Source organism: Netta rufina, assembly GCF_964035555.1.
Source record: "Netta rufina genome assembly, chromosome: 1".
In the NCBI taxonomy this organism is placed as follows: Eukaryota; Metazoa; Chordata; class Aves; order Anseriformes; family Anatidae; genus Netta; species Netta rufina.
The window spans coordinates 88,688,748-88,711,065 of record NC_140123.1 but is presented as its reverse complement, the minus strand read 5'-3'; the positions used below and the strand labels follow the sequence as shown (position 1 = coordinate 88,711,065).

General features: G+C 38.7%; 1 protein-coding gene across 1 annotated transcript in view; it reads right to left on the bottom strand.

The window, feature by feature from the left end:
- Positions 1-5,666: 5,666 nt before the first annotated feature.
- The window catches only part of LANCL3 (LanC like family member 3), a gene marked incomplete at both ends in the record, with an annotated part of 29,654 nt that continues 13,002 nt past the window's right edge, over positions 5,667-22,318 (bottom strand). Inside the window, 4 exons of the mRNA XM_084288428.1 lie at positions 5,667-5,826; positions 6,851-7,058; positions 8,734-8,931; positions 10,362-10,485. Coding sequence (XP_084144554.1) covers positions 5,667-5,826; positions 6,851-7,058; positions 8,734-8,931; positions 10,362-10,485 — 690 coding nt within the window. The remainder of the gene's footprint in view (positions 5,827-6,850; positions 7,059-8,733; positions 8,932-10,361; positions 10,486-22,318) is intronic.

Sequence of the window (22,318 nt, the reverse complement as noted above, 5' to 3'; positions counted from 1 at the left end):
AGTATAAATATATCAGAAAATTTATTAGGTGAAAGACAGGTCAAAAAGTTTGTGCATGTTGGCTTTTTTTTTTTTTTTTTCACTTTGTAAGCATTGATAATGTACATCCCTTTTATTCCATTAAATGATAGGGGTAGGCAGTAGGTTCAGCTACAGGCAATTCCTTCTTAGGCAGATTTTTTTTCTCAGCATATGATGACTTTGCTGTAATGACAATGAAGAGTTCAAGGCAGCTATAACCTGTTAAGTACAGCGCATACTGTACCACAGCAAACTGTGCTATTCTCTTGGAAAACGCCTATTCACATCCCTAAACTGCTGTATTGTTTTGTGGACCCTGAGCATTTTTGGGTTATGGCTTTGAAGTATGTCATTCTGTCAGTAATGTGATTTTTGGTCATTTTCTTATTTATTTTTAATTTAGTTTTATGCCGCTTCCTACTTAATCCAGGACATCTCTGTATAAACTCAGAGCAATCTGAACTGTGCTGTTAGACAACAATTACTCATCTGTGTAATTTTTCACAGGAAGATTACTCTTTAAAATCCACAGAGCAATTCTTACTCCTGATATACTAGTTTTTCCTACAGATTAGAACATGCACTCATGTCAGTAAATATTCAATGTATGTAGGAAATTACTGCACCTGAGATTTATTTGGCAGACCTTTGAGATATATTCTGTCCATGGATCTTATAGGACAAAATTTCAAGACAAATAACAAGGTTATATTCTCAAAATGCATGCATATGCTAAAATAGTTTGCTGTTTGCATAAAACATGCAGTATCTTGGCAGATGCTATAACTGTATATGCAGGTAATGCTTCACATACAAAAAACTGATTGATCATGAAAGTTTCCATTTGTACACATTGCACCTGTACATTTTTGAATATATCAGATACCTACATTTATTTTTTTTCCATGGGATTAAAAAAAAATCAATGTTATCATGTTCACTTAATGTCCATGTAATTATTATTAGAACACCAGAGTGGCATTACTTAATTTCACCGAGTGGCAATGAGGGTGACCACTTCACTTGCATTCACTTGTGCATAATTCCTAGAACTATTTCAATGCGTATTTGGGGAGGTTTGGTTACTTCCCTTATTTCTGATTGAGATCCTAGATAAGTGAATGTGTTGCCTAGAAAGTCTTCCCCTTTTGTTTTATTTAATGATGCATATCATTGGTTACAGTTATTTTACAATATAATGTTTTTTCCTTAGCAGTTGGGAAACGGCCAAGCCAGTGAGAAGAGACCACCTGGGAGCGTAAAAATAATGTAATGCAAATAAGTGGAACACTCCTCTTCGGCAAAAATCAATTGATCTTATTTTCAAGAATAAAAGACCCAGGCTGCTTGTTTAGCCTTCCAAAGTTAGAAGTCTTTCCATAGACTGGGAAAGAAAGGCAGGGAAACCAAAGGAAACAACGGTGCAAACAAAGCAGATATTGAAAGCAGTGGCACAAAACAAAATCATTATCATGCTGGGAAGTTGTAAATGGCAGGGAAAAAATAAGATGTATGCATTAGAACCGTACTGTTGCTGAAACGGATTGCATGTGTCTCTATGAATGCTAAAATCACTAAATCTTGACATCACAGATCTAGTTTCCCTCAAAATTATTCTATGACAGTAATCTATGGATGACCTACCAAAAGTCATGGATAGCATATAGGTCCTTAAACTGCTTTGTAATCTACAGCTTTACTCACAAACAGCACCACACAAACACAGGTACATCACAAATAAGCACCAATACCAGCACAATGCATCCCTTTTGCTTTAACTGCATAATCAGAAATACTATTATATCACTTAAATTCCTATTGCCTACGCTTTAGAAACTTAACACAGTAGAGAGACTAATGTGCAAACGTGACTCAGTAACTTGTGTTTTACACTTTTAAAAGAGGCTTCTCAAGTTTCTGGTATCACGGTCTTTTGTCACAGCACCATGGCACAATCTGTTCAGAAATACAATTTTTCAGTCTATTAGGCTTGGTTTTGGAGCAGGAGGAAGCAGCATCCAGCTGAGAATATCTAGCAAAGGACACGCAATTGATTTCCCCGAGCAGTACAAAAGGAACACAAAGGACCTTATTTTTTATCACACCAAAAAGTGCCAATGGCTCTACTCAGGTTGCTGTCCTGTCCATGCATTTAATGCAGCAAATAAAGGTTGCAACAGCATATGTGTAAAATAGTAAGAAGGAAAAATAGCAATTAGAAGATTAGAAGTAGGAAAAAGATGGAAAACCGTGCCCATTTAACAAGTGGTATTTTCAGAAGAGCCCTAGGGTATACTGACATTGTTCAGAAGCTGTGACTACAGCGCATACCTTAGTCCAATTGCATCAGATAAGAAAAGCAACAAAGCTGTAAGAATGAGCTCAAACTGACACATACAATGTGACAGATGAGTCACTATATTCCAAGATTTTACACAATGTATCCTATGAGACTGGATGTCTATGTTACTATGATTTATTTCTTAAGTTTTAGTAAATACACTTTGTGTGTTGCTCTTGGTGACCTCAGTGCTGAACTTGTGGAACTTGCAGAGAGAGAGTTGGGACCTAGATTTTGAAAACTGGGTGGTTGCATGGGTTTTCTCATTGCTGAACCTATCAAGTGAGCATTTTCTTTCTCATAGGATTAGTATCAAATGAAGCCAAACACATGGCTTCATATGCGGAGAAGGGTTGCAGACACAGAAGATTGTTTTGCTGGTGCTGCAGAAAGCAACACAGAGCAGATCTGAACCTTCTCTGAAACTAAATCAGAAGAAATGAAATCTACAAAGAGACGTGGGGTGGGGTGGAGGGAGCACCAGAAAACTGGCACTGAATTCTTCAGATAGATTTAGATTATTATAGAGTTATATTAAAAGATAAACGATGGTAGGAAGTTAAGCATAATAAAATGGGGCGATTTTATCTACTACTGTTATGGTAAATTTTAACATATATGTGGTGTATGTTACAATATCAGCATTCATGACCTGCTCAGGGTCTAAACTACTATATTTATTTATTGTGCTCTAGACTTACTGAGGTTTTGGCAAAGGTTTTCTCCTTCAAGCATCTCCTGACAAATAAACAAGTAAATGGATGCAATTAAATGCTTTGGCATAGTGAAAATTAAAAAGTGCGTGCTGGGAAAATCGAAAGGTCATGATTACTCTGTTGATAGGTGTAGATTCTGTTAAGGCTTAATTTTTGTTTGTTTCTTTGTTGTTTTTTTTTTGACTGTGTAGTTATCCGAACACTAGGCTTCTTTTTTTGTTTTGTTTTGTTTGTTTGTTTTTTGTTTGCATCTATAAATAAAATAATTGGCAATAAATGTAGGATTGCAACAGCCTGTGCCAGACTGTGGCAGAACCCATTTATTTCTCTGTCTTACGATAAGATAAAATACAATTGCAATAGCTGTCTAAATGCTCTGACACAAATGTTACTTACATATTTTAGCTGAGTGCCACTACCCTACAATACAAATTGAGACTGACATGTTGTTGGTCATGGGGAAAAAGTGGATAGGCCACATGTTATCTTCCTTCATCTTTTGTGTAAAAAGGTTCCAGTTATGAAATAGATTAGCCCTATGCATTACAGTAAGCAACTAGAGGAGAATCCCAATGGGCTTAGGATCTGCACTGCTGAAAATGGACTTTGCTCTGATTTAACAGGTGCTTTTAAACATGGCTGGGCAGAGCACATGGACTTCCCATTCGCTTCTGGATTTAGCCTCACATGTGTACCTCCCTATGAAATACCTGTACACAAAAATTGTACACATCTCACTGCTCACAGTGATGAAGTGACCTTAAAAGGTCCTTAAAAGACCCTTTATCCCACAAATAAACCTGTAACAAATGTATATTGAATTTTAACGTTCATCAGAAGATTCCCAAATACTTGCTAAGCAGATACAGAACTACATTGCTTTAGTCACCAGTGAAATATGGTTACTACTATGTTTAAATAATTAATTAGAGCTGCACAGTACAAGACAAATAGCAGAAATCCTAATCTGCAGCTCATAATAATGCAAGTCATCAAGTTAAAGTAAGAGTGGCATGAGGAAAAATAGGATTACAATATTAAAATATGGAAGGATTGCAAGACTTGGCTCCATGCTATAGCCTGACCAAGGCCCACTGAAATCAAATGGGAACTTTAATCCATTAGGCATAAAAAATAAAGAAATTGTAATCTCCCTCAGTTAAGAATGCAGGAAGAGAGACTGCAATGCTTGGCAGTGCACAGAGGTCAGTTTTTTTTCACTCTAACTGCAATCTTTGACGTACTGGCCTTCCCAATCTATCTGTAAAAGGTAATTGCATTACACTACTGCCATATAAATAAAAATAAATAAAAATATTTAAATATAGGTATTGGCTTTATATTTTTAGTACAAATTACATATTTTCTTTAGTTTTTAATTATCATAATATATATATATAATACATATAAAACCGGATATAATTGCAACCTTAAGTGCTAGTGCAACTAGTGTTGAGGAAATCATTATTTCTATAGAAATAATTTGGGCATATATATTATTTTGTTAACCAGGAGAAGAAGCAGTTTTGTTATCATTTTTTTCTTAAGCTCAGTATGCCACCAAGGGTTTGCATTCAGTTTGCAGGGTCTTTAATGAACAATTCATCAGGAAAATAGTTTTTCCATTCTCTGAACTATGTATGTCTTAGTTCAGAAGTGCTGCTATAGGTAATTAATTTTTAAAGGAAGCTTTTGTATCACTGAACAATACCTATCTAGCAATGCTGTACTGTGAAGAAAGCACCTGCCTGCTGTGTCTTTGCTATTTAACTTCTTCATCTAAGTCTCCTCCACGGCTCCACTCATCTTCCCTGTGAAAGGGAAGGTATTGATGAGTGACACTGTTACGATAAATCAGTAAAGGAGACCAGCTCCCTACCACAGACTGTGCTCTGAAAAGAATGGTCAAATTCAGTCCTGATTTACATACGTGAGACCCCACTCACTGAAATGAACCTGTGAAACTGCCAGCTGAATATGTAGCTACCTACATAACTATCATTATATGCATATGATGATGAAAGAGCTCCAAGATACAGGTATTTCTAATACATGGTACTAGTACTAGTAAACGTGGTTTAGGTAGAAAATCCCAGATTTTGCCTTTGTGCAGTGTAGTGACATATCTACAACACCCTCCCCGTTAAGTGCATCGCTGCAGAAGACTTGCTTTTACAGGTCTCTTTTTAAAACATTCTGGATGTATCATTTTCTTCCTTCTTTGCATGTCCCTGTAATTCTACCTTGCCTTTTCTATTCTCCTGTGTAACCATCAAATTAAAAGTTTGATAATGCCCCTTTCTCTCTCACTTGAATAATTAGATTTTACTTCTTATTACAGATAAATATCTACCCCTGTCAGATTTAATCACTTCCCCCCTTTTTTACTGACCCATTTTTTTGGTCACATGCTTCCCTCCCAAAGCCCCAGAGTATTTACTCCTTCACCTGACTCCCAGCTACATTAAGGCTAGCATTAGTGGTACCACTGGCTTGTTTTTTGTAAATAACCTCTCCCGACACATAAGTGAAACTGCAGGTGCCCTCTCCCGTTGCCAATGGGATGCGGCCCAGAAGAATGCTATTCTCTAGACAAAGACACTGAAGAGAGGAAACTCAGCTTGGTTGGGTTGCAGCAAGTCAGTCAGGAAACACACGGTTCCCGAGAAGCCTTCATACAGACTATATACACTTTCTAATGCCCGGGAACCAGCCTTAAATTCTTCTGTAAATAAGAACTCTGCAAACCTAAAAAACAGAAAAAAAAAATTGTTATTATTTGTTGTCCCTGTATACCTACTTCCTTGTTGTTTAAAAGCATCTTTTTAATAATGTTCAACAATTAAAAGAGTAAAAAGTTCATTATTTAACCTTATCTGCAATTTTTACACTATTTGATTTCCACTCTAAAGTCAGGTCCATTAGATTTAGAAGACTCAAGCCTTTGTGATCTCTAGATGTGCTGTGCTTCGACACCTATGCATTGTTCTGATTTCTATAATGCATATCATTAAGCAAATACTTTTTCATAACTTTTATATCGATTGTTTTTTCAGCAAGACTCAAGCAATGTTTTGAATCTACACAACAAATTATATAAAGCTGAAATAACAAACTTCCAAGAACATGGCTGAAAATAAGTCACCATAATTACCAAACTACTTCTTTGCATTAAAGAAAACAGTAACAAACACAGAATACTATCATATTAAATGTATAATAAATGACAGAAATATAAATCAAAGATAACTGCAGCACTACGACAATTCTCATTGGGCTGTACTTTCCTGCATCAACCAAATTGGGCTTGACTCCACCAGGTAAGCTGGATAGGACAATGTCAAACTGGGCATGGTGAATTAAAAAAAAATGTAAAATACACAGCACAGCAGGTCTTGCACTTCTTTCCCACTTTTAGTGGTCAGGGATAGCGTGAAATGCTCTGAAAACCAGAACAAATCGATACGATGAACAGTATCTCATCCTACCCTGCTGCTGGCCTTGTGTACGCAGCTTGGCAGGTTTCTGACCTCAGGTCAGGCCGAGGCCTGGCCATGGGCCATTCCTTCTTTTCCCTCTGCAGGGATCCCAGGCTGTGGGCAGGGAGGAAGGCAAGTGAATGCCGTCACCTCTGCCGCCACAGGCAGGCTGGCCTGCACCCCAACGCTCCCAGTACACCAGAAGGCTGGGATCGCAGCCCCTGAGCAGCTTTAAATTCAGTTTTTGAGGCTGTCTGGTGCTACCTTAAATCCAGGCGGGTAGGAATGCTAACCTTTGTGCCCTGTAGATGTATTTTGAGTTCCCAGTGAGCCTATAGAGCAGCAGGAACACGTAAGCACTACCAGCCACTCCGTGGCATATGCCAGGTCCCTTCTTCAGCAGGCCTTTCTGCCAGGTTAGCTCTCCGCAGCGGATACAAGTGTCCAGATACTGAGGCTTCTTGGAAACCAGATAAGCTTTGGCAAACAGATACGCAATGCCTAGGGAAACAGCAATGAAAATAGTCTTGTTATAAGTAGTACACATAATAAAACAAAGATAATGCATGAATACATAGTAGATTGACATGCAATACACCTGCAGTCTCATGCTCTACACATGTGAATGTTACATGTCTACATGTGGAGGGGAGAGTATCTGCTACACTAAAAAGCACAAGGTAAGATGCACTTTCGCACTCTGTGCGAAAACACCGCTTTCAGTCTTTTCAATGCTGTACTTAATTTCAGGTTTCCCTCTAATATTCCCAGTCCTTCAGCAATTTAAAACAGTAGCCACATTTTTGTCTTGAATACAATAAACTCTTACCACTGTCTTCTACCCATTTCAAATCCCCATTCACCTCATCGGTTTACAGTGACAGAAAAACAAGGATGGGCAGGACAGGCAATATAGTTTCTTGCATTAGCAACAGATACCATTTTTCTTGAGAAAATAATCTTGTCTTCTCTTCAGTAGGGCACACGTTGCTTTACTCTGGTTATGAACAGTTATGAATACAAACTTCTGTAAAAAAATGCTGTTCAGCTTATTTTTTGAGGGATTCAAATAATTTCATCATAATCTTCAACAGAGCATTGCACTGTTTAGTTCATGGTAACCCTAAAAGAATGCATATGACATATAACCAAATCAAGCACCTGAAGGAATATTTTGAATAGCTCATTTGGGGTCTGAATATGAAATACACTGAAGTAGCTAAAAAGCTACTTGTAAGCTATATGTGCTTTATTACGCACGAAGGGTGATGGGATGCAGGAATTTCTGGGAAAGAATAGCAATTAATGAATTTAGATGTCTCTAAATGTTTTCTAAATTAACTTCTTTATGCCCTTTGGGATTTTGTCACCTTGGCTGAGTCTCACTACGTTTCCACTAATAGTTAAACCCACATCAAAGTCTCAAGAAATTGAAATGAAGAGGGCATTTCCTCACAGATTTCATCACTAGGCCAGCCACACCATAGAAGTCACTTTTTTCCTCTTTAAAAAAAAAAAAACAGAAACGTTTTCATTAGAGTGCAAGAGCAAGAAGCTTGTTCCTTAATCATACCAATAAAAATATAATGCATCAGCAGAAAGCACATTTGAGGGATATTAATTATGATGTACTTTTTGTAATTTAAATAGAAACCTTTAAAAGCAGTGCCTCAATGCTTAAGGCCATTCTTGAACAGAAGTCAGCTTCTCTGTAACCTATGTTCATGTTACAAAACCAATAGGACTGGTCAGCAACAAAATTCTGCCTGGGGTTAAAAGAGCAATTTCTACATACAGCATTACTTGCCAAACTTGATAGGGTATAAGACTGGATTCTGATCAGCCTTAACTCATGAACCCAAACTAAGTCTTAATGGATCAGGCCTTTTTCTGCATGTCAGTGCTCAGCATTACAACCAGATCCCTAGAACTTTTTCAGCTACGATCACATACATTTATAAACTAAAGTAGGATGCACGCCTACCCTTCCAGCTGCTTGGGCAATAATTAAAACACTATTAACTGCAAGAAAAAAGATTAAATAGTTCACCTCCATCTCATAAAATGCCAAAATCAGTGACATTTAACCTGAGATTATCTTCTTCATGGCATCACCTAATGTGGAAAAACAATGTGATCAGAATCTGGCTATGCATAGCATCAATGGGGAAAGAACCTGGAGCTCCATGACACCAGTGGACAAGCTCATTCTCCCTCTCGATCGTCTCCCCCAGTTCAGGAGGCCAGTTGCTGTTCTGCTCTTGGTCCATGAGGAAATCAACACTCTGCCACACAAGCTCCTGATCTGCTGGCTGCAAGTACTCGTAGTAGGAAAGTAACATCTGAAGGATTGATGAAAGCCCATGTGCTGCACCTGCAAGGAACAGCAACAGTCAAAAGGAGAGGGTAGGTTTAGGTGCCACCTCCATCCCCCTGGATCTTTCTTTCATGACTGATTTCCTTGTCCAGAGCATGGCTCTTTGGTCTTCTTTATGCACGTTACAATAGTGCTTTAAATGAAAGCATTTCAGGTGCATGACACAATGATTTGTTACTGCTTCTGTCTTTTCCAGTTCTCTGAGCTAAGGAAAAATATGCATGGATTTTGTCTGCTCTCTCTCTGGCATGACTGACATTCTCTGCATGAAGTTAAACTGAACATTAACTGAAAACTGTTTCAAGATATCATTTTTCTTGACACAGTGCTGAGTCTGAACCATTGTTCTGAAGTCTCTCTTGAACCCAAATTGAAACTGGGCCAAAAAAGGCATTTCCAGTTACTGACTGAGAGTATCATCCAGCTAAAACCTGAAGTTCAGCGCAAGAACTGTCTGTACCTGCCAGAGTCTGTGGAGCAGTATTGTTCTGTGACACCTCTGTCTGCTCCCCTGCCAAAGAACTCACTAATATCTGCAAACCAGTCTCGTTTTCTGCACTACGGCACAGCGCCTTGAGGACCCCACTAGTGATATGCTCAACAACTTTTCATCAGTGCTTCAGAGGTGCTCCAGCTAAGCTGCTCATGATGGTGACCATACGCTTGAGTTGCATGGCAATTACCAGAAATGCTCCCCAAGTCCCTGCCTGGCAGCATCAGCTTACAAAGTACCTCCCCTGACACTTCTCTCCAGAATTCTTCTCCACATATGCATGGGGACCAGCACCTCTCCCTGCCTCCACCTGCCAAGGGCAAACGCACCAGGGCAGAAAGGAGGGAATGAAACTGTTCTGTTGCTGTATAGGCACCTTTTGTACCCTCTAGCTCTAGAATCAGTCCTTCCCTCCATCTCCTCAATCCCATACAGACTATTTAGGAAGCTTGATACAAGCCATGACACTAGGCTGAAGCTGCATTTGGTGCTGGGGTACAGGAGCTGGGGGGTCAGGAGTGTTAGACACCTTCCTGGGCTTGAGGACACTCTTATTGTGTTATCTGTTCAAATATCTGCTGCTACATTTTTTTTTTCCAACTGGAGCTGATTGTGCCTTGTTAAAACAGTTAATGTACCCGCAGAGAAATAATCTCAGTCACAGCTAGACCCAAACTGGAACCAGATTGAAAAGTATAAAGGTTCAATTATCCTATTTTAGAATAATGAAAATTAAACATTTTAAATTTTTTTTTTTCACACACAGGAATAAGCATTTCACAGCTAGAAACACTACTTTTAGGAAAGGAAAATGTCCCAGCTCAGTCAGGAGAAATCCCACACTGTAGATTTTACTTATTTTATTTCTGAATCATCTACTGGCTCAGTATCTACACGATGCATTGCTTTGAAGTATTTGGTGTGTTTTACTCACCGAGATACTCTGTTCCATAGTAGGAATACATGAGTGGGAATGGTTTCCTCTTCTTCACTGCATACTGCTTTCCTGATTCCAATATGGCCAGGCAAATTGATTTTATTTGTGCTGGAGTCAGCACCTAAACAGACGCATCAAAAGCAAACAAACAAACAAGTCTATTATAATAATTTTGTATTTCAGACATTTTTCAGGACTGTGCTATTTTCCTGGTGCACAAGACAACGTACTGCCTTTAATCTTATGAACATGCTGTAGTGTACATTCCTGTTAAGAGTTACTTACATAATACAGTAAATGTACATAATATTTCTCAAAAACAGAGTTTGATCCCATCTCAGGAAAGTGAATGTCAAATGTTAGGTGCACAGAGGTGAAAAGAGACCCACTAAGAGCCTTTCTTTCCCAGAGATACTTGAACCTGATGAAAACAGACAGCAAGTATCAGGCAAGCTGCAGAACAACAGCTGTGAGACTGGAGGAAGAGACAAGATGGGAAGAAAAAAGACAACATACCTAGAGAAGAAGTAAATGTTACAGGCTTTATTGGGACATACTGAGCAAGGCAGATTTTTCTTCAAACAAGATTAAAAAAAAGAGTAAGCAAGGAAGGGGGTATTAGACTTTATTGAAAATCAGCACTACCTATGTGGGTTCAGAAACATCTTACTCAAGAATCACCCCTTGTAACTTTACAGAAATGCTAACAAAAATGAAGTGCGGGAGATTCCTATGAAGGGAGGCTAGCTATGTTTACAGGACTTTGTCATCAAGAACGAGTCAATGCTGCCTTTGTTTTAATGGAGTGCTAGGAACTGACTAACGCCTCACTTTTAGGTGTGTTGAAAGGAAATAGGATTGACAAATCCTGTTCCACCAGACATGAACTTTTTCAAGTTGCTGACCTGAAGTATCCAGTAAGGAATCTGTTTTACAGCTTTTAACTGCAGCTCTAATGATACATATTTCACTGCAATCATTTGCAGGTTCCTCCACGTCAGCCACTTGTGCACATTACTGACCAGTAAGTACCTAGGTTGTTGAAATAATTCAGCTCAGCTCAGCAGCATTTTAGCTTTAGGGGAAAGCCCGTACGTCACCTGTGTTTTGCAAAAATACACTTCAACTTGTGAAAAGGGAACCGGGAAAGAAAGGGAGAACAAGCAAAGTGAGACACATAAAAGAAAAAGGCTGTAGGATAGCCTCGACAAGATAGATAAAAATCCTAAAACTAACGGGAATAACAAGATAATGTATTTAAAATGTTTCTGTACACATTTGCTCTTGTAATTTGTATTACCAGAGGTCTTACAATTACTTAAGTTTAAAAAATACCATTTGCAGTAATTTTGCAGGCAACATTTGTTATAAACTATACACTTTGGCAAGTAAGATATGCTACAGATAGTTAATATCACTTAGAAATTCACTGAAGAATCTTGTTTGTCCATCTTACTTTACTCCCTGACAACCAGGCTTTTTATTACTGCTACTCCAACGAATTTGTACAACCTGGAGAACAACCCAGTTCTGCTCTTGATTAGTGTTCTTTCATTTAACTGCAGCAGAAGTAAATAAGCTCTTAACATCTGGAGACTTCACTCATTTCCAGTCATTTTAAGATTAATTGTTTCAGCTTCACTGAATTTAATAACAGCTTAAATCCTAAGCAAATGAGAAGATCACAGACGTAGAGAGACACACTGCACTCTCTCCAGGGTTCTGATTTATAGTCTTGTAGCTTGGGACCTAATTCTCCAAATCCTTTACTTTGTACAGGATCAGTAACATAACCCTTGAAGAATAAAAGTAAAGGTTAAGATCTCCTCTTTGTAATGCTGGAAGGCAGATGCATGCTGATTAGAAAACTCAAGATCAGTTCATTTTCTATGTGCAATGGTTCCTTTACTTAATAAATGAACTGGATTTCAATATAAACCATGTTTTGATCAACTTATTTTCATATTTGGCACATTTAGTTTTTAAATTGAATTAATGACAATTTCAAAATGCTGATTTTATTTTTTAAATGGAATTCAACTTCTACCCAAATCCAGCCTTACATGACAGTGTGTAAAGAAGTATCAGCTACTAATATGTGTATCATCACCATCTTCTAATGTAAATTAAGAGTAAGAAGCAGAATGCTTAAGCACTAAGTGTACAAACAGTATATCCTTTTGACTGGGTTAATGAAATTATGTCAGCTAACAACTTGAGAATGGAAAAAAAACAAACAAACAAACATGAAAAGCCAGATGAAAACTTAATATTTAAAATCATGATTAGAATGGATGTTAGAAATCAACCCATCCTGAGGCACATCCACGGTACTGAAGAGAAAATGGAGAAGCAAATAACCTGTATATCTTGAAAGCAACCTTCTTCTCTTTGGCCACTCAGAGTGGCCTGTACGCATGAGGTAGGTGGGAGATGTGTACTAAGAGCTAAATAAGAAGAATTTTGTGCTGACTCCAAATACTTCTAGCCAAGCACCTCAATCCACATGTTCGAATAAGGCTGCTGGTTTTCAAAATACTTAAACATGAGACATTTGTATTTGCTCCTTATTCTAGAAAATGATTCACTGAGATGAGACTCTCATAATAATTATTAGTGGCCTTCCAAAGGTTTAATGATCTGATACCACCCTTAAGATCCTCATTGGCATGCTACATTTTATTTCAACCAAAAATTTGTATTAAAAGTATTATATATATATATATATGTATTATATAAAAAATATACTTGTATATTTTTTGTATCCTCAAGAGATCTTTCATCTTGCCAAGAAATAAAAACTATGGGCAGTATCTGTATGCTCCATCTCAGCATCTTTAAAAACTAGCAAAAAACATATCACCAAAACAGCAATCAAAGAATACGCTAATCATAACCACAGACGATTTAACTGTGATGCCATGAAGTTCATTTTCATTTCAGCGTAGTCACAATGCCTACTTGCCCCTGGGAATTACTGAAGCAGTATGTTTAATTAGAGACAGCAAAGAAATAGACTGATCGTCCCAAGGTCTTTAAAGGATAAGTTGCATATTGCTATCACGTCCTCTGGAGAAACCTGTACAGTGCTTTAATGAAGAATAAAGCCAATATGAGAATCTGTTGCCCAGAAAACAAACAAACAAAACCCCATACACATATCAAGCTACCTCAAGCTATATTTTCATAAACTTTGATGTCGTTTAATATGAGCTTGCTATGGAGTAGGTAAAATTATTCTTTATTACGTCAGTACTCCGTCAAAAGACTACTGATGTTAAGAGATATATTGCTAGTCCTTTACTGTTTCAGCGCTTTTTATATTTTTAAAGACATCACAACCTGTCCTGTCACATCAGAAGTGCTAATTTCAGTTTCCTCACTAGATCATAATTTGAAATATATTTCCATATGTATTCTACATTTCTTCTGCAATTTCCATATCAATGGGTTGGTGGAGTTCTTTATTTTCTGTTTTACATCATTGCATGGCGCTGCTGTGTGCTGTTAAAAACCCTGTTCCATTCACACTGGTGACAGCTGCATTCCCACATGCTTTTTACTTTAAGCACAATAGTTAAGCAGTGCTATGACGCTTAGTATTCACACTATATTGTCAATGCCTTGGAGCCCTACTTACAGCCAGAAATGATTTTCTCCTGTGTTGCTCGAGACAATATGCCTTCTTCCATTAAGGCATTCCACAAATATGTGAATTACTTAAGCTAGGTTCTTTATTCAGTAAATCCTTGTTACAAGTCAGCAAGGAAGGGCTATGTCTAGATCAATCACAGAGCATCAAGCTTTTTTGTTGTTAGAGGTCTTTCTCGAGCTGAGATTCTTTAGTTGGAAGTAAATAATTTCACAACTCCGTTTAAAGTACTGAGAGAGATTTATTAATGTATTGATTATGACAGTGCTAGGCCCTACAAATGTGCTTCAAAAACTGCAGACAGAAATCTTCACCTTGGGGAGTAGGCAGAAAGAAGCAGCAGAACTAGCTTCTCCTTGCTGCTGATTATAATAACATTTTCAGCGCCTCATCATTCTTCTGAATGCTTGATACAAACCCCTTGGCTCATGATTTGCCCTTTGAAAAAACTATTGCATACAACTGCACACGGTATTGAATATATTTGATGGCTGTAAACTTTAAATTCTTGTATCTCTATTTATTTCCTTTGAGCTCTTTCTTGTGTGTATGCCATAGAAGGCATTACTGAATACTAAGCATCATTATGTGCTTATAGATGCACCAGTACTTTTAGGAGGTAACTTGTACCCTTATACCATAATGGAAAAAGCCTTACTCAAAGAATCACAGAATGGTTTGGGTTGGAAGGGGCCTTAAAGATCATCTAATTTCCCTTGCCTCCCCTCCAAGTGGGCAGGGAAACCCTCCACTAGATTCTTCTATGCATGTAAAATTTTTTGAGCATGTATGCAGCCCATCAGACCTCTGTCAAACTTCTAAAAAGCCATGTACATGAATTTGATCATATGCTTCTTCTGATGCCATAAAAAGTGTCAAAAATAAGCTGAAAGAATTGGGTCAGCCAAAAAACCTAACAGGAGCTTTGCCACTAGTCTCATATTTTGGAAGCCCAGCAGAGGGAGCTTGTGAATTACTTATGACACTGAAAAATGCTGTCCAAAGATACATCTCTTTTCAGCTGACTCAAGCAGAAAAGTGCTGGAGCCATCCTGGTAGTTCAATGACACCTTACTGCACTGTGCGATGTCTAAGTTCACTTCCTGAGCTTGATCTTTTTCTACCAAAAACAGGGCTTGGGATTGCTCAGGGACCTTTCCATCCAGTGTCACAGGCATTTTTTTCTTTCAGATGATAACACCTGAAGCCATGAAAGAGTAGCGGGCACAAAGACACAGGCGGCTGCCTCTCCGTAGTGTTATTCAAGTTTGACTGATGTGGGAAACCCGGCTCCAGCTCTACAGCTGGCTGCATTCCCTATAAATGGTATCGAGTACACTAAACAAAAAAACAATTAAAAAAAAAATCTGAAAACATTTTTTGATGAATGAGATTAGTTCCTGATGTGCTAATGATTCTGTTGCTAATGCAGCATGTCTCATGCTGTAGTATCATCGAAAGTACTTTCTAGAGAGCATAATTTCCCAAACTTCTCATGTTAACACAACTGCAGGACAGTACGTGTAGACCCAGCACAACTACTATTATGATGCCAGTTCACTGCCAGTTCAATCTTGAGTTAAACAGATTCCCCTATAGATCCCATTGCTGCTTATTTTTAACATGTCATTTTTCAATTCTTTCAGTCCTGTTCTTTTTCTTAGCAGCATGGAAATGGCAATGTCAGTCCTATCCTGTTTTGTGGGTCACTAATCATGACTTCAACAGAAACAGAAGGGTGCATTTACTCCTGATGAATTATATTATTGGCAAAGAAGACAACACAGCACTTTTATTATTGCTAACAGCATAGAAAATTTTCCACAGGTCTCACTTGTCAGGGCTGTACAGCAATAAAACTGTAAAATTTTTGCAATTGAGCCTCTCCTTTAGAAAAGGAAAAATTCAGACATGGCTGCAAATGAAATGTTGCAAAACAGGATGAAGTACTGCTGTTATTGTAGCTAGCAGGCTGCCTGGGAGCAGCTGGTGCTGCTACGGAGCTGGCCAAACGCAATAAGCATCGTTACTCATTGTGTCTCAAGGTGAACACTGGAGAAACTCAAGTTAAAAGAACAACCAGCCTTTCCTGTCAGTTTCTCTGGTTATGCCCTGTTCCTCTTTCCTATCTCCTCCTCCATTTATGACAGCCCCAAACATCTCTCACTCTGGTGGCTGGCTGGATACAGCTCGCTGCTCCTACCACAGCAGCTCTCCTAGATCCTGGGAAGGAAACAGAAAGTTCCCGTCACACTCTTTACCTGAAGGCACCAGGGAAGCACAACATCCAGCTCTGTTGCTGCAGAAGTGAAGCAGGAAGGATGCCATGAAGAAGATTACTGAGTAGTTCAGATAACCAATGCAACTGAGCAGGTATCAGCCTATCTACTGAGAGATTACACACCATGTCCGATGCATGCCCTGTCCTGCCTAGTGGGGTTAGAGTTACCAGAGAGCACAGAGAGACAGCAACTTCATTTTATGCACCTGTCCCTGGAATTGCACCTGAAATTCAGAGCATGAATTAAAGAGAATGCTTAAACCAGTACAAACGTAAGACTTGCAAATTAACTGAGAAGCAATCTTTGCATTGCTTGGAAAGGCTTCTTTATACATTACACAATCCTGCCCAAACTTTTGGCAACACACAGGTAAAATTGTGCTGTGTTTAGCCTCAGTCAGAAAGCACATCCATACATGAGTCCTGTAATTAACATATGCCAAAACTACAGCACCAAGCTGTCATAGCCTGACGGGGGGGTTTATGCTGTGCGCAAGGTAAGTATTCCTGACAATTATGCATTATGAGTATAAACATCTTCCAAGCTGGGCGCCTTGCACTCAGGTTTGAGGAACAAGCTGCCCAGTGTGTTGTAGCTGTGCTGCCCCAGGATCCTTTCCCATTTTTAACACAGCTAAGCAAGGAACATCTGCTCTACCCATGCATTTTGGATCAGCTTACTTCCCCTCAGCAGTGGGTCTTCCAGTTCATTGGAAGTCAATCCGTGCCTTCATCTGTTCCACAGGTACTCTGTGTAGTAGCAGAGCTGTCCTGGTGCTTGAGTTGGCTGCTGCATGTAACCTGTGCTGAGACACAAGAACACTGCCGGCGCTTCCAGCTCCAGAGCAGCAGGAGACAGGATTCATGAAGCAGCCTTTCCAAAAGATTACAGCTTTGTAACACGGATGAGAGAGCCTCCCCAGACACTGCAGTAACCTTGGCAGTGCCTCTTGTCTGCATTCAGAAACGATGCAAGTCCAGTTTAATCAGGTGCTCCCATTTGTTACAGGCAGACCTCTCATTGGAAAATAATTTGCTAGTGTTGGCACATGTCTGCATGTCAACATGAGATGGACAGAATGTCATCTCAACATACTCAGTAAAGGTTAATACTTTTCACTGGGAAGTTGACCTAAGCGTAGACCTCTGCACAACAGAAACCAAAGAAAGTTGACAGGCCATATTTTAAGATGTCCTGAAGGTCTCTAGAAAGAGCAAAAGGCTTCCATTCCTTCTTTCATTTCTCTGGAAAGGAGAGCACTCGGCATCTTGCAGGTAACTGGTCTAATAAAATGTAAACTGTTTACTTCTGAGGAATATAAATGTGCAAAGAGAAATGTTCATGCTAGGAACTCTTAAGATTATGCATTGGACCAGTGACAAGTACATGAAGACATAATTAATTTTGAAGGTGCCACTAAATCTAGACGTTAAATCAGGCACTGGAAAACATTTTGCAAGGGGAAAGAGGAAATGAGGACACTTCCAGCTCACCACCAAATTTTAAACTCTGGTGAATTTAATGCAGAAATCTAGTTTTCTATGGGAAAATAGTAAGTTATGTGTAAAGTTCCTTCAAACTGGTATTTGGTTAAAAAAGACAAAGAGACAATGGCATTGTGTATCACTTCCTACACCTGGCTCTGCTGGGAAGGGCCAGCAGGGTGCTACATTGCAAAAGGTACCACAAAACTCAGACTTGCATAAGGTTGGCATAACTTTTTCTGGGAGAGAGGGGAAAGGGGTAAAGAGAGAGGCAGAGAGAGAGAAAAGAAAAAGAAAAGCTCTGCTGTCCACAGCCCGTGTTAACTAGCTGTTCCTGAAGAGGGTGCTCTACACACAAATTCATTGCAGTATTGGCCCACGGTCAGAAGTTTGCATATAGCTTATTTAAATGGTTTAATGTTTTGCTACTGCATCCTTCAATAAAGTATCTTCGTGGCCAAGTTACTGTATAGAACATGTATGGTTCAGACCTAATTTCTGGTTATCATAAATACTATTTTCATGCTGCAGTTGTACACATCATTAAAGCTTCGCTAATTTCAAGAACAGTGATTTCACTGCTCATGTGAGATTGCTGAAAAGAGGAAAGAAAAAGAAAATATTACACTGGAGAAAAACTATGTAATGAAATAAGTAATAGCTACAGGATGGGGACAGAAAGATTGATAGTTAGTTCCTTGACAATCTTTCTAAAGATGCTTATAGTTCAATTCATCATAGGCAATACGGTCATCTTAATCACCCAGGGTAATGGAAAAGAAAAAGAGGCTTTTCAGTCTCATATATATATATATTTTTTTTTCATTTTGCCAAAGTCATTTCACCTATTAGATCATTCATATTGCTTTTAATATCAAAGTCCTCATGGACCTGAATGGGTTTTGACTTGGAGGGCGTTGCTCTTGGCAAGAAATGCTGGAGGTTTTTCCAGTTCACCTATTATCTAACAGTCTGAAAAATGGAGTAATTTCATGACCCTGGGAATGGAGTCCAATAATTCAATTAGCAACCAGGTCAATACACTAGAGTTTCTATGCCATATAATTAATCTTCTAAACTATTGTTGTTCCATGTCATACCAATAAAACTACTGGACAGGCTCTCAGTTTGTTGAGAATGATAATAATTTTGCCCGAGGCAGCCTTTAAAGACTGACACTACAGGAATACGGCTTACTTGACAGAGTAAAACGCTGACCTTGCTGGCAGAAGGTGAATAGAGAATCCCAACAGATATAGCTGAGCAAACACACAACGCTTCAAGGATTTGATCCTACTCTCCTTTTCGGCAGTTTGGAGGGAAGTTACTAGGCAGATGCTTTCTTGTACACTGCTCTACACCAATGCAGAGTGCGTGGCTTATATGCAATAAAAAATAGTTATCTTTTCGACACTTTTTCTTCAATTCAAGGTTGTGTACAAGCTAAGCCTCTGTTGACTAAAGATACATGTACGAACAGCAGTTCTCGCTGGAACTCCTGGAAAAGCTTTACTTTGTGTCAAATATATTCAAGGACATTGTTTCCTGGGACAGGCAGGACATTATACCTTCTCCCTTACTTAAATGAAAGAAGCTTAATAATTTCTGCTTAGGCATGAGTCACCACCCCATTGCAGCTAGAATTCCAATATATAGTTTGCATTTTCTGCTGAGGCAGACAGAGCCTTAAACTCTTGCTGTAAAGCTACTGCAAATACTTTAAGGAACTAAAAACCTAGCAGTAAAATGAAAGATTGCAGCTTCTATACCCAGCATCAAAATGGATACTTATATTGGACATTACACCTATCTGATCTCATTCAATATGCAGTTCAACAGCAGGAATTTATTTGCCATTTGAACTATTATGTTAGGTCTTGGTTTGCAGATGCAGCTATGATTATAGTGCAAAGGTCAAATTTCCACTGTTTTCCAGGGGGAATTTTTTTCTGTAGGACTATAGGATTGGGTCTGGAGTATACCTGTCAAAAACATTTTATCACTTTTCAAATAATCAAATATAACAAGTAAGCAACTGCACATGCAGTTATTTATGAATATGAAGCATGCTGCTGGATATTAAAAATTACTCGTTCCTCCTTGTTTCTTTTTTGTCTTCCTCGGTGTTTTGTTTAGCTTTGTTTACATGGTTGCAACTCACAAAAAAATGCTGTGTACATTTGAAACACAGGAAGATGGAGACTTCATACTATAAATTATTATTCAGCCTAATGTTTTTTTCTCTTTGTGTTAAAGGCACTGAATTCCTCACCTTTCATCTTCATATAGTCCTCTTACCTTCCCCAGGGATCAACTCCTAATCCATTCCCAATTCAAATGTTTGGGCCCTCCTTCTATACAAGTGAACATACTTCATGCACAGGCTTAGTGAATGGAGTTGAGAACAGATAGGCCTCCTCAACTTCTCGTGGCAGAATTCCTCCCCCCCAGAAAAAAAAAAAGTCATGCAAGAGGCTAGTAGCTCAGAGGACAGAGCTACTAAAGCAGAGCACTCCATTTCATACTCTTCTGCCCCAACCAAAACACCAATTATTTTGCTCCCGACTCACAACCAATAGTGCTCATTGCTAATGAATTCTGCTACAGAAGGTAGCATTTGGCAAACTACCCATAGAAGACTTTATGGCTTGTTACTGTGCTAAATTTACAGAAGTGATCTACAGAAGCACAAAAGAGCACAATAATATTATTTTTTTCATCTGTTTCAAATTAAGGTTCAAGAAAGAGAACACGGTTGCAGCCACAGTTAAAGGCTCCCAAGTGCAATGCTTTCAATTTTATTTTATTTTTCATTTACAACAAAGGAAAGCTTGGTTTTACATATTAAGATGCTACGTATGGATGCACGAAACGCCATAATAGTGGCTGCATAATACCTGCACAGTGGTAACAGTTTAATACCTTAGAGGCGTCCTTGACCTAAAAACTCTTATAGTCACGGAAGAGTAGGTCTGAAGCTATATGTGACAGTTTCCATAGTGCTGTGAACTGCTTGGTTAAAATCTCTCCTAAGTGTACTGCATCACTGTAAAAAGCAAACAAAAACTGTTAAGAAGCATGAAATACTGAAATAGTTATGAAAAAGCTACTTTATCAGCCACTGCTCGGTTCTTTCTCCTGGTATTTTTCCACATCTGTTCTCTCACTATCAAAAATACATGTATATATATCAAGCAGAAACATATTTTAGAGACAAATAAGAGATTCTTCTAAGAAGTGAAGCTCAAAAGGCTGTCGTTCATTTTCTGGACAGGATGTAATTAATGTGATAAAGAACACAAGAAGTTATTTTATCTTTCAGCATAAGAAAAAAAAAACATTATAGCTTATGATAACCAGCAAATTAAAAGACTAAATATTTCTCTGTTCCCCTAAGATTCAAATAAGCTAGGGAATTTATTCCTGCCAAATTTAGCTGAGTCCACATGCACTGTGGATTTAACAAACTCACTGAACTGCTCTGTAACTAAGGGGGTAATTTTTTTAACAGATTTTTTTGGTTACCTGCAAGGAGTGCTCCACCCCTCCGACTGAATTAAATGACAGTTCTTTGGAATATTGTTTAAATAAACATTTTATCACATTTCATATAATCAAATCTTACGCTGTAAGAACATTTAGGCCTGATAGCTGTTACAGGGCTACTTCAGGGAATCAACTCTCAGAACTCAACACAACAATGTTAAAAGAAAGGTAAATCCTTGTGCTTCAGAACATAAAGCCAGTTCTGACAAAATGCAGGTTAGTAATGTTACAGGCAACATATTTCAAAATTGCCTTCCACAATGATTTGTTCATCTACTCTGAGCCACCCAGTACTGGTACAAGACATCAAACCAGATGGATCACTAGAAAAAAATCCCGAAGAGAAAAAAAAACGTTTGTGTACTCCCATGAAAATGTTGCCAGCTCCTCACTGCAAGCAAGAGGAAGCATTTGACTGCTTGGACAATGTCCATGTTGTGCTGTACGTAACACAGTTTGCAAACTGTTGCTCAAAGCTCTTCTGCAATTAGTGAGCCTCTGCCATGCAGGAACAGATTCTCTCTGCGCTTACTCTTTGGGTGACTGGGACACAGAATGACTTTGGAAGCTGGAGTTCGGGGCATTTCCCTCCAAGCACTGCCCTAAAGAATATCTGACTACTTTAGATAAGTAATTTCAATCAGAGCTGCAATAAGGGATACTTGCTCTAGCAATCAGCACGCTCAGCTTAGAGGTGTCAGCTTCGATTCGTGCACCATGTCAGAAAAAGAAGGGATGTGAATTTGAAGTTAGTGATGAAATCTCAAGGTCATTCTGTATAGGAAGGAAGAGACTACAGCATCCACTCAGACTGTGATTTCCTCCGAGTCCAATTTGGTCTTAAAACCTGTAAGGGTGACCAGAGATGATTGCATCCTGCCCTTGCTAGTGGGAAAAGGTAAGATGCTTAGTTTGCTTTTACCCCACACCAGGCCAGACCCTACCAGGGTTTCTGTGAGAAGAGCACCTCTTGCACATTGGGATACACTG